The sequence below is a fragment of the Heliangelus exortis genome, chromosome 1, assembly GCF_036169615.1.
Source record: "Heliangelus exortis chromosome 1, bHelExo1.hap1, whole genome shotgun sequence".
NCBI classification, from domain to species: domain Eukaryota; kingdom Metazoa; phylum Chordata; class Aves; order Apodiformes; family Trochilidae; genus Heliangelus; species Heliangelus exortis.
In genome coordinates, this window is record NC_092422.1 from 141,418,148 (window position 1) to 141,430,014 (window position 11,867).

At 42.2% G+C, this 11,867-nt stretch overlaps 1 protein-coding gene across 2 annotated transcripts; it reads left to right on the top strand.

Annotated features, from left to right (window-relative positions):
- Nucleotides 1-1,980: 1,980 nt before the first annotated feature.
- HSP90B1 (heat shock protein 90 beta family member 1) lies at nucleotides 1,981-11,363 on the top strand. Of its 2 annotated transcripts, XM_071728399.1 has the most exons (18): nucleotides 1,981-2,171; nucleotides 2,774-2,873; nucleotides 3,553-3,694; nucleotides 3,778-3,894; nucleotides 4,263-4,594; nucleotides 5,412-5,523; nucleotides 6,156-6,272; nucleotides 6,854-6,970; nucleotides 7,555-7,692; nucleotides 7,789-7,866; nucleotides 7,950-8,015; nucleotides 8,304-8,573; nucleotides 8,796-9,041; nucleotides 9,311-9,447; nucleotides 9,758-9,836; nucleotides 9,926-10,081; nucleotides 10,458-10,556; nucleotides 11,100-11,363. In XM_071728399.1, exons 1-18 carry the CDS (start codon nucleotides 2,123-2,125, stop codon nucleotides 11,127-11,129), a joined length of 2,385 nt encoding a protein of 794 aa, XP_071584500.1. In that variant the 5' UTR covers nucleotides 1,981-2,122; the 3' UTR covers nucleotides 11,130-11,363. The 2 variants fall into 2 exon arrangements, with proteins under 2 accessions (XP_071584500.1, XP_071584507.1); XM_071728406.1 differs by lacking the exon at nucleotides 1,981-2,171 and having other exon boundaries at nucleotides 3,490-3,694.
- Nucleotides 11,364-11,867: the final 504 nt, after the last annotated feature.

Consider the following 11,867-nt stretch of genomic DNA (forward strand, 5'->3'; position numbering starts at 1 on the left):
CATTATGTCTCTTATACTTTGTGATCAGTGAAGCAGCAGCTTCTGCAGAAGAACTACTGAAACTGCAAATTACACAGAAAAGCTTCATGATTATTTTTAAATGGGTCATGATTGAATCTTGGCTTCATTAAGAACCCAAAGATAAGCATGATTTGCTGTACTACTCCTTTTCAATCCTATAAACTTTAATTATCAGTAGGTCAAAAAGTTACAACACTGAGTTCTTAGGGAAAAAAAAAATCTATTTGGCCCATTGTATAACTGAAGATGAAAAGCTTATTTTTGGCATGAATTTTAGCTACTAATAGACTAACTTCAGCTAGCCATTCAGTTTGTGAACGAACTCTAAATACAGTGAAGGTTTCGGGTTTTATTTTTTGTATTGCAGAGCTGAGATCCATAGCTTTCAAATACATTCCTCTTCAGGTGCAGAGTTCATTAAATCACTGCTTTCCAAATTTGTTCTTTTGCACAACCTGATGTTGGACACGTCTAAGAGAAAAAAAGTGATGGGCACAGTCACGGAAAATCAGGGTAGAATTTTTCAGGAAAGCAAGGGGCAGCCCCTAATTTATTTCAAGCATGTTATTAACATTTAAGTATACTATATTTAATGACTTGACAGCTTTCACAACTTAAAGACTTGAATTTGTTAACAGCAACGCACTGCAGAACCAGCAAGCGGGGTGTTTCACTTTACAAACTGCAGTCCCTGAAAGGGACATTGAAAAATTATGGGAACAACACATCCCCTAAGCATCAGACCAGCCTTCTGTTCCACAAACCCCAGGTCCTTTTCACACTGATATCCTCCGACAGGGGCACTGAAGGAGCTGTGAGGCTGCAGGCTCCCCAGTCCCCGCGCAGCAGTAGCACACAGAGGCAGCTGAGGCAACTGCTGGAGGCCCCACTCTACAGGGGTGAAGGAAGGTCTGCGGATGGATAAACAAAGACCTCAAAAGTAGGCTAAGTGGTGTTAATAAGCTGACTGGACTACGGTCGCCCCGATGAGCACTGAAAAGCAGGAAAACATGGGACACCTGCAGAGCACCCAGCTTACTCCATCAACACTGATAGTCCCCATATGAGGCCACAGGGTCTCTCTCCTGAGCCCAGCCAGCCTCCCTCACAGCCGTATGAGGCACCAGACATACTCCAGGGGAGCGGATCTCCGAAGTCCCGATAGCAAAAGCAACGCAGGGGCCATGTCGCACCACGGACAGCCGCGGGAGGCGTTGGTCCCTGTCATGGCGCCCCCGCCGCACCCCGCGCAGCTCCCGAGCCGGCAGGAGGCGCACTGTGCGCCGCCCATGGGGACTACCACTCCCGGCATGCAACGCGGCACAGAGGCGCATGCGCCTAGCGTCCGCCTCGCACCCAGGCCTGCAAGGAGATATGGAAGGAATTCCCATCCGCCGGGACTGATGGGAGGAACCGGGCAGTGCCGATCCCCCTCCGCCGCAAGCGAGGGCGGCCCAGGGCTGGTGCTGCACTTGTTTATGGTGGCCCTACCCTTAATTTTTCGCACCCCTTTAGCACCCGGGGGGCATGGCCGCGACCGGAAGCGCCCGTTGCCATAGCAACAGCCTCACGGTTAAACATCCCGGATGCTCCCGGAAGAGGTTGGAGTTGGCCTCCCATGTGGAGATTGTCCTGATCTCTCCTAGATGCGCCCGCAGCTGTTGCGGCCCACGCCGCCCACGCGGCCGCGGCGCTCAACGTTCAGGGGTCCCGAATAAACGAAACAGCGAGAGGCCGCGGCGGTTAAACCCCTCCGCGGAAACGATTGGTCAAGCGCCCTTCCGCCCGGCCAATCGGCGCCAGCCACGCTCCGTCCGCAGGAAACCGCACATGGAAAGCCACGATTGGTGGCGATCGCTGCCGGCCCCTCCCCCACAGGCTTCCTATTGGCTGCCTGTTTGGCGTGGAGCGCTCCGATTGGCCAGCGCGGGAGCGGCTCTCCCCCCTCCCCTCCGCGACCCGGGTTGATAAGGCGGAGGGGGAGGGCCGCAGCCGCTCCAGTGAGCTCAGCAGCGGCGGGGTGGTGGCTTCTGCCGGATAGGGAACGCGGGTTGGGGGGCGCCTGGGGCCGTTCTCTTCTGCGACCGTAGCCCGCGTCGCCATGAAGTCCGTGTGGGGGCTGGTGTTGGCCTGCACGCTGCTTCTGGCCGGTGAGTGCCTGCGGGCTTCCAGAAGCTTCTGGCGGGGTTTGGTGGCTTTGGGGGGGAGCTGGGAAAGGTCGGGATATCGGCCAAAGGTCCCTTCTCTCATCCTCGTCTTTTCTCTCCCCCACACCCCTTTTCCTGTTAGGGTAAGGGTGTCGGGAACCGGCCTGAAGCTAGGTGGGGCTCTTGGCGTCAAAGGGGTGAGGGGACTCCTCACTGCGCCCCGTCCCCGCTTTCTCTGGGGGGTCGTACCGAAGGGAGGGGAAAGCGGTGCCCGGCCTACTGCCTGCTCGGCCTTACGTTGCACTCTCCCGGCGTCCCCGCGTTCCGGAGAACGGGGTGGCAGGGGGAGGGTAGGGTACGGCTAATACGGCTCATGCGCTGTGATGGGCCTGGGGCGGGGGGGGGGGGGGGGGGGGGGAGGAGGGCTGTGTGTATCCGTCCGTCCCCTTCCCTTTTCTCTGATGTCTCCCTGTTGACCTGAACTTGCCTCGAGTTAGACAGGTGGGAGGGTTAAAACCGAGCCTAAAACCTTGGGAAGGGGTAAAGGGAGACCTTGAATAGTGTTTGGGATCAGGCTCAGCTCGTCGATTTCCCTGTTTTCCCAGTATCGGTTAGAGCTGATGAGGTGGATGTGGATGGCACTGTAGAAGATGACTTAGGTAAAAGCAGAGAAGGGTCTCGAACAGACGATGAAGTTGTGCAGAGGTTAGTACCTGTAATTCTGCGTAAGTTACTTCTGAAACTTTAAGGCTTGATTTTGTATTTAAATGGTAAATGAGAACATGACTAATGCCTAAAACCAGAGAAATGGGTGGGATGCCACTCAAAATGGGGATGCCAGCTTTGATTAGCTGAGAGAAGCAAGAAGATTCTGGACCGTTTCCTTCTAAATGGGAGTGATCTTGAGAATTTGGATTCAGAAATACTGAACTTGTTCTTCTAATAGTAATAATTATGTAAGACTCCATAAATTGATAGAGGTTTACTCTTCTCACATGGCAAATGGCATTCATCCAGTATCTATTGATGAAATAACTCTATGCCTATGAATGCCCTCATCTGCTATGAGGTATGCCAAATGCTGAGGACTGCATTGGTTTTAACATGCCTGTATTCCCTAAATTTCATTTTAGAAAAAAAAAAGCCTGATTTGCAAACGTAGATTTTTTTTTTTTTTTCCCCACTTATGTTTTAGATTAATCTTATGCAGTTGAGAATAACTGCTCTTGCTCTTACTCCGTTTGGCCATGTAACTTTGGGCCTGTGTCAGTGATTAAGGATCTTACTGTTGTTCTAACTAGATTATTCCTGCTCTTGCTAGACAATAAAATTAGTGATACTGTATGTGGGCAAGACTGCATGATGTGTTTCATTGTCCTAACAGAGAAGAAGAAGCTATCCAGCTTGATGGCCTAAATGCAGCTCAGATCAAAGAAATCAGAGAAAAATCTGAGAAGTTTGCATTTCAAGCAGAAGTGAACAGAATGATGAAGCTTATTATCAATTCTTTGTATAAAAATAAAGAGGTTAGTGCCTGTATCAGTAAAACACATTAGAACTGCTTGTGTGTGTGTGTTCTGGAATTTCTGACTATTTGTTTCTGTTTCAGATTTTCCTTAGGGAACTTATTTCAAATGCTTCGGATGCTTTAGATAAGATACGGTTAATATCCTTAACTGATGAAAATGCTCTTTCTGGTAACGAGGAACTTACAGTTAAAATCAAGGTAAGAAGCATTGCATACCATTATTTCTTGCTGAGGAACAGTGGGAGTAATGAAAGAAAGTGCATAATGAAATCTACATTTTTGGTTCTATGCTGATGCAGATACTAGCTAGGGCACACATTAAGATCCTTGTAATTGGCTTTATCAGAGGTGACTCTGTGATAAAAACTATTTCTAGCTCTAGAAAGAGTAACAAGTATTGAAATACTTTAAAGGTAAGTTTTTATCACTTCTGTAGTTACTACAAATTTATTGTAGCCAGGCATGTTTGATTTTGAATAGCTGCTACTCTACTTAGTATTTTCATGTGACAGTGTTACATATCAAGATTCAAAGTGAAGTTGAACTTCATTTTTTTTTTTTTTCAGTGTGATAAAGAGAAGAACATGCTTCATGTTACAGATACGGGTATTGGCATGACAAAAGAGGAGTTAGTTAAAAACCTGGGTACCATTGCAAAGTCTGGTACAAGTGAATTCTTGAACAAGATGACAGAAATGCAGGATGATAGCCAGTCAACATCTGAGTTGATCGGCCAGTTTGGGGTTGGCTTTTATTCTGCTTTCTTAGTAGCAGACAGGGTTATTGTGACATCAAAACACAACAATGATACCCAGCATATATGGGAGTCAGATTCAAATGAATTCTCTGTGATCGATGACCCAAGAGGAAACACTTTAGGACGTGGCACAACCATAACGTGAGTATTATGGTTTTTTGTGTTTAAAAAAAAAAAAGTTGTGTTGAGTACACTTTGCTTAGTGAAATATGTGCCTGAATTGAGCACTGCAGCTTGCAAATTGTTTGATTTTTTTTTTTTTTTTTAATCAAGCTTTTTTCATTTAAATAGAAAATGGGAACTATTAACTGTATGCAAATTAAATGTGGAGGGATATTGTGTTTTGCTTCACATTCCATTAGATGAACTAAGGAAACCATGAGCATCTTGACAACTTGTTGCCAAGTAATTTCAGGCAATTTGGGCACCTGAAAACTTGATCAGTTCTTGAAACACAGTTGTGGCCCACCAAAACCTTTATGGGGGCTGTAGAGCTTCCTCTTGGAAATGGCTGTTCTGTATATAACAATTAGGCTGGTCTGATGCAAATTTCAAACTTAGAAGTAGTTTGAGAGTCCTGTTTTAATTACTTCCATGAGCAGACAAACCTATTTAGTCTGGGTTTAGGGAGCTTCTTCCTGAAGAGGGCAGTTAGTATGAAAAGTTCATCTCAGTGCTCTAAAGTAAAGCTGGTGAGAGTGCATCAAGATCCTGAGGAGCAGGAATATGATTTGAGGTTTTCATTTAGATTTTGTTCTGCCTCAGCTGTGGGAAACAATCACTCCTTCCTTTTCATCACAGCAGTTCAGTAAGCATTGTATTTTTCAGGCAATTTGTAGCTGAACCAAGAATAGTTCACACACATAAATTTGCATTACTGTAGGTGCAACAGTAGGAAAATGCACGTTAAACTACTTCCAAAAAAACTTGTCAAGTGACTGAGATTTATTTTCTTTAGCCTTGTCTTGAAGGAGGAAGCATCCGATTATCTTGAGCTGGACACTGTTAAAAATCTAGTGAAGAAATACTCACAATTCATAAATTTCCCCATATATGTGTGGAGCAGCAAGGTAAGCATATTTAACTCAGCACTGCACCTCATATGAACTTTGGTTGTTCACTGTCTTGTTCACACTGTTGTGCTAGATCTTTCAGGAAGGGTGAGGGCATGCTGTAGAACTTCTTTTGTCTTTAGAGTCTTGTATTTAGAATTTCTCCATTCTGGACTCTTCTGGGTTGTGTTTTAGTAGTAACTTGCTCTGCAAAACTTTGAGGGGATTTGTTTTTATTCTGATTGAAAGAACAAGACTGCACTACTTTCTTAGGTCTTCCACTGGCTTTGGTAGCTGGAAGCTTTGTTAAGCTCTTGAGCAGCACCATGGCTAGATGTCCCTCTGAAAATAGAGCAGTGTCAGAACTGTTTGGCCTGTTGCTCTGTTTTTTTGGTGTAGAACTAAGATAAAATCACCTAAATATATTGAGTATTCTTTGTAGAGTACAGTGATCTCACTGTATTGAAAGAGAGCATTTATTCATGAAAAATGCAGCTGAGAATGCATAAGTCTACAATACAGATAAATACTTAGCAAGACGGCAATAGCACAAGTTAAACCAGTGCTCTGAGAGATGAAACTGAGGCTACTAGGAGGTAGCTGGTAGAAAGCCAAGCAGTTGAAGTTCCTACTTTGAATTGTTTCTGTAGACAGAGACTGTTGAAGAACCCATTGAAGAGGAAGAAGCAAAGGAGAAAGAAGAAACAGATGATGATGAAGCTGCAGTTGAAGAAGAAGAGGAAGAAAAGAAACCAAAAACTAAGAAGGTAAGCTTTGTCAGACTTACAGTTTCATAACCTGTGTCAGGTAATTCAGCATTTCTGTCTTCCAGAAGTGCACTTGAGTAGTGTGTGTGTACTTTTCATATAGCAATCCTGTTTAAATTCAGTTAGAATCTCATTAGGATAGAAGATCTCAAGACAGAGTTGGTTGAAGTTGTCCAAATGACTGACAGTGGCCTTGTGAGGCAGTCATTTCAGAACTAATTATAAATACACAAGTGGACTGTTTGAAATGGTAGCAGACTATGGAAATCTTACACCACTGACTTCTTTAAATTGCGTGTACTCTGCTGGAAAGCTTTTTTTGAATGGCAGTAGAACAGAAATACTGATACTGTGTGGATGTTTAAACATGCATAGGACTTACTGCAACATTGTCTTAAGGTTTGCTCTCATGTGTATACTTGAATGAGAATATTTGGCCCATTGCATAATTTATTACGTACATTAGAAAGAGCATGGATCTTTGACATGTTATCTTATGACTTGGAGTCAGTGGAGTTTCTTTGACTTAACCTGAAGCAAAGAACAAGTCTTCAATGATGCTATGGTGTTTATATACCTAGGTTGAAAAGACTGTCTGGGATTGGGAGCTCATGAATGACATAAAACCAATCTGGCAGAGACCATCTAAAGAAGTTGAAGAAGATGAATACAAAGCTTTTTACAAAACCTTCTCCAAGGTAAGGTCTGAGCCCCAAGACTGTTCCAAAACAGGAAGCTTACTGTAGATTCACCTACTGCATAAAGAAAATTCAGTATGGGCTATTTCTGACCAATAAATTGTCAGTAGAGAAACTGAATTGCAGAGAGCTTAGGAAGTGTGTAGCATCTTAGTCAGGAGCTATTCTTATTTCTGGAGAGGAGGTACTGCCACACAAGTGGTAAGTGGCCTAGATTTGAGAAATAGTGGAGCTTACTAATGTGCTTAAAATGCTGACAGGGAGATTTTTCTATAGTCTGAGACTGGTGATGCTTGTGTGGTTGAAGAAAGAGAAATGTGGCTTTTTGGAAACAACATCTTAATGTGGAAGTAGAGCGTAATGGTTACTTGAGAGTTTGCTGTTCTGATACTGTAATAATAACATTTTGGTGGTTGGCTTCTAAAAAAAACTTAGTAGATATCAAGGAGGGTTATTTCTGTACGTATAACTAAATCAGGACTTATTTCTGTACATGTAACTAAATCAGGACTTGTTTTGCAAACTCGTGTTATCAGTGAGTTAATATTTTCCCTGTGTAAATTAAAAGAACTCTGTCTTCATAGGAACATGACGACCCAATGGCTTACATCCACTTTACTGCTGAGGGAGAAGTAACTTTCAAATCTATCTTGTTTGTTCCTAATTCTGCTCCACGTGGCTTGTTTGATGAATATGGATCCAAAAAAAGTGATTTCATTAAGGTAGGGCAAGCAAGTCTGGGGGTTTAGATTTCTGTCTTTAAAAAAAAAAAAAAAAATTGGAACATAATCTGACTGCTGTTTTCTCTTAAAATTCAGCTGTATGTTCGAAGAGTGTTCATCACTGATGACTTCCATGACATGATGCCAAAATACCTTAACTTTGTTAAGGGTGTTGTAAGTATATTATATGTCCTGTATTTGACTTCTTTTCTTCAAATACTGTTAGCTCTACTTAAAGATGTTTTTTCCTCAATTAGGTGGATTCTGATGATCTTCCTTTGAATGTATCTCGTGAAACACTTCAGCAGCATAAATTGCTAAAGGTGAGATAATTGACCTTAAATTTATTATTAATAGGGGACTTGTTAAAATACATGACAGTAGCATGATTTAGGAAAAAAATAACTTGATTAATTTTACTTTGAGGACTGTGGAATTAAAATACAAGACACCCAAGCACTGCTTTTTTCAGGCAATCGCTGTTCACTTTAAATTGGGGATAATAAATGTCTTGAATCAATTTTTTCCAGTGGAGTTCACTTAAGGATTTTTTGAGTGCATATTCTTAAAACCTTGTTGTTGGGTTTTTTGTTTGTTTGGGGGTTTTTTAGGTGATCAGAAAGAAACTCGTTCGCAAAACTCTTGATATGATCAAGAAGATTGCAGAAGAAAAATACAATGACACATTCTGGAAAGAGTTTGGTACTAATGTAAAGCTTGGAGTTATTGAAGATCACTCTAATCGTACACGACTGGCTAAACTTCTTCGCTTCCAGTCTTCTCATCATGAGAGTAACCTTACAAGCCTTGACCAGTATGTGGAAAGAATGAAAGAGAAGCAAGACAAAATTTATTTCATGGCAGGTGCCAGCAGAAAGGAGGTATGTTGGCATGGAAGTAAGGAGGAGCAGGGAAAAATACAGCTTTTATAGTACCATAAATATAATGAACTAATTATATGCTGTAGATGTGGAGACTACATGCTCATGTTACTGTTGCTGTTTGATTTTCCTTGTACCACCACTTGTTAAATAGTTGCAGAGGTGTAGTAGCAGCTGGTACCAATGCAATAAACCAGAATCCAATCTGTTCTGTCTCTTCAGGCGGAGTCCTCACCATTTGTTGAACGCCTTCTGAAAAAGGGCTATGAAGTCATCTATCTGACTGAACCTGTAGATGAATACTGTATTCAGGCTCTCCCAGAGTTTGATGGCAAGAGGTTTCAGAATGTAGCAAAAGAAGGAGTTAAGTTTGAAGAGAGTGAAAAGTCTAAGGAGAGTCGGGAGGCCTTGGAAAAGGAATTTGAACCACTCTTAAATTGGATGAAAGACAAAGCTCTAAAAGACAAGGTAAAGCGTTACGTGCATATTTGTAAATGCTATTGTAGTAGTAGACTTTGCACATTATGTGAGCATCAAGTTGACAGTGGCTTCTGTTTTTCTATGGATAAATATTTAATACCTTGATTTCAGAAAGATAATTAGCTAGAATATTGCCTTAGGGCTTTCAGAAAATAGTCATGTGACCAACTAATAAAGGTGTGTTATTTTACTTTATTCCCTGTGTAAGCTATTAGATCTGTGAACTGACATTAAATCTTTGGGGTTTTCCATTACAGATAGAGAAAGCTGTGCTATCTCAACGTTTAACCCAGTCTCCGTGTGCTCTTGTGGCTAGTCAGTATGGATGGTCTGGTAACATGGAAAGAATCATGAAGGCTCAAGCTTACCAAACTGGGAAGGATATATCTACAAAGTAAGTTTTGACTTGCACACCAGAGAACCTGAAATACAGTTGATGGCCTCCCTTGCTTGGTGTGGCCGCTCCAGAGTTTCCATCTGGTCCAGGCAGTCCTTCATATCTTTAGGTCACTTACAAAGATCTGGCATTTGGGGGTAAGGGAAAATGAAATGTCTTGGTAACTTGAAATGGTTTTCATAGTTAAGCTAACAAAGTGGAGCTGGGGGAGGAATATACTTATTATTGTGGCTGTAAATCACTATTGAGGAGTCAAAAGATGTAGCTGAGTCCTATACCTCAAAATATGATCTTATCTTCTTTTCAGTTACTATGCTAGCCAAAAGAAGACATTTGAAATCAATCCCAGGCATCCTCTGATCAAGGACATGTTGAGGCGAGTCAAGGTAAATAAGTAACAGTAGTGAAGTATTGACAGCTTGTCTACGCATCACTCAGTTCACAGTTCTTGCTTTTTTTTGTTTGTTTATATTAGGAAAATGAAGATGACAAAACAGTTTCAGATCTTGCAGTGGTATTGTTTGAAACTGCAACCTTGAGATCAGGATATATGCTACCAGACACGAAGGAATATGGAGACAGAATAGAAAGGATGCTTCGCCTAAGTTTAAACATTGACCTGGATGCAAAGGTTAGCTTGCCTTCAACTTTGGTCTGACAATTGACTTACTGCTGCATCTTAAAATCTATCTGCTCGATGTCCTTGCATAGAATGAAATGGTATCCAGCTAAACTAGGGACCAAAGGCATGTATGTCCATCTCATTAATAGAGAAAATCTTCAGTAGGTGTAATACGAGTTTTCTTAAGGATGTGCAGGAACTTAGGGTGTCTTGCCAGTGGAGGAATGGTACTGTGTTAATGCTGGAGGAGTTTGCTTTCCTCTTTGGGTAGCTTGGGGTACATGTTAGGAACTGCTAGTGAATACTTGTATAGTCTGCATTTAGCAGTCCACAAATAGTAAACATGCTAGGCAACTAAAGGAAATTGCATATAACCTTCCTATAGGTGGAAGAGGAACCTGAAGAGCCTGAAGATGCAGCTGAGGAGGCAGATGAAGATGAAGAGGAGGTAGATGCTGATGCTGAAGACAGTGAAACACAGAAGGTAACTTCAAGTTTGACTTTTTTCTTAGCAATACTTCAGTGCAGTTTTGTTTGTGTTGCTTCCTGGCAACAAACATGTTCACTTTAGCTTTTGTGACACTTGTTTTTTAGTGTGATGTTTTCCAGGCTTTCAGTGGAAAGCAAAAAACTGCAGTACAAATTACACTTCCTTATGAAAGTATATTTTAAGAAAACAGCTTGCAGGCAAGAACATTGACAGGCTGGGAAGAGTATAGTTTTAAATACTTGAAACAGTGATAGCTCTAAGCAGTTAGTTGTGGTGGGAAGTCAGCCTTCATTTGGCTAATGCCTATAGTTTTAGTAGTAGTAGGTTTTTACTGCATTATAACCTGCAGTGACATCAATAAGCTACAAGAAGCAAAGTTCTGCTGGGTTAGCACACCTGCAGATTAAGGTTTTGTTGTGTTGCTTCTGTTAGTGCTTTGTAAGGTACCACTATTATTTAGGCTCTGTTCTGGGTCAGCTCTTGTAATCTTTCACAGTTTCAAAAAGCAAGGTTCTGATTCTCTCTTGGTCTCCACAGGAATCCACAGATGTGAAAGATGAACTGTAAGCTGCACTGAACTACCGTCCTGCTTTGGGGGGTTAAGAGGGAATGTGAATTAGATTATTTTGGTTTTTTCCACTGTTAAAATGTTGAGGGATGGTATGGGGTTTAAGGGTAAAGGAGGATTTTTTTTTTAAGTTCACTTTTCTAAAAACATTCCTCATGAATGTAAATTTGTATTATTTAACTGACTTGGTGTAAAATCTTGTCATGTACAAAATAAAATGTTTCCAAACACCACTAACTCTAAATTTTACATACTAAGCTCATCTTGTGGGCTGGCACAAAGAAATTATCTTGAGTGTTCAGGTCCTCTGTACAAAAGGCAGTTTGCAGTCTTTGTGCCTTGCTACACAGGCACATTTAACTGTGTAGTGAATGCCTAGGGCTGGGTTCTTTGTTAAATGTGCTGTGCTGTTTATCCAAACTGTAGCTGGTACTGAGCTTGCTAGGTGAAAATAAGGACTGACATCTTCAAGATCAGATGGGGTGTTTAAAAGTAGCACTGGAACTGACATCCTCTCAGCTTGTGTTTGGACTATGTAACTGGACTCCACTGTACAGAGTAGGCAGGGGTAGCTCTCACAGCTGACATGAGCAAAAAGAAAAACCTCACTTCACTGAAGGTGCAAACAACCAGAAAGAGTCTCACTGCCTGTGAGCTGCTACTGTCCTTCATGGTATTTGGTAACCCCGCCTCTAATTGATGTAGCTTTCCCACTACTTTCTACAGTTCCAAAGGTG

What these genes read in the sequence shown, in the direction of transcription:
- HSP90B1 (XM_071728399.1), top strand. Translation starts at nt 2,123, where the DNA reads ATGAAGTCCGTGTGGGGGCTGGTGTTGGCCTGCACGCTGCTTCTGGCC. An exon ending in AGAAACCAAAAACTAAGAAG is followed by an intron (nt 6,273 to 6,853) that starts GTAAGCTTTGTC and finishes TTATATACCTAG; the next exon opens with GTTGAAAAGACTGTCTGGGA. An exon ending in ACAAAGCTCTAAAAGACAAG is followed by an intron (nt 9,042 to 9,310) that starts GTAAAGCGTTAC and finishes TTTCCATTACAG; the next exon opens with ATAGAGAAAGCTGTGCTATC.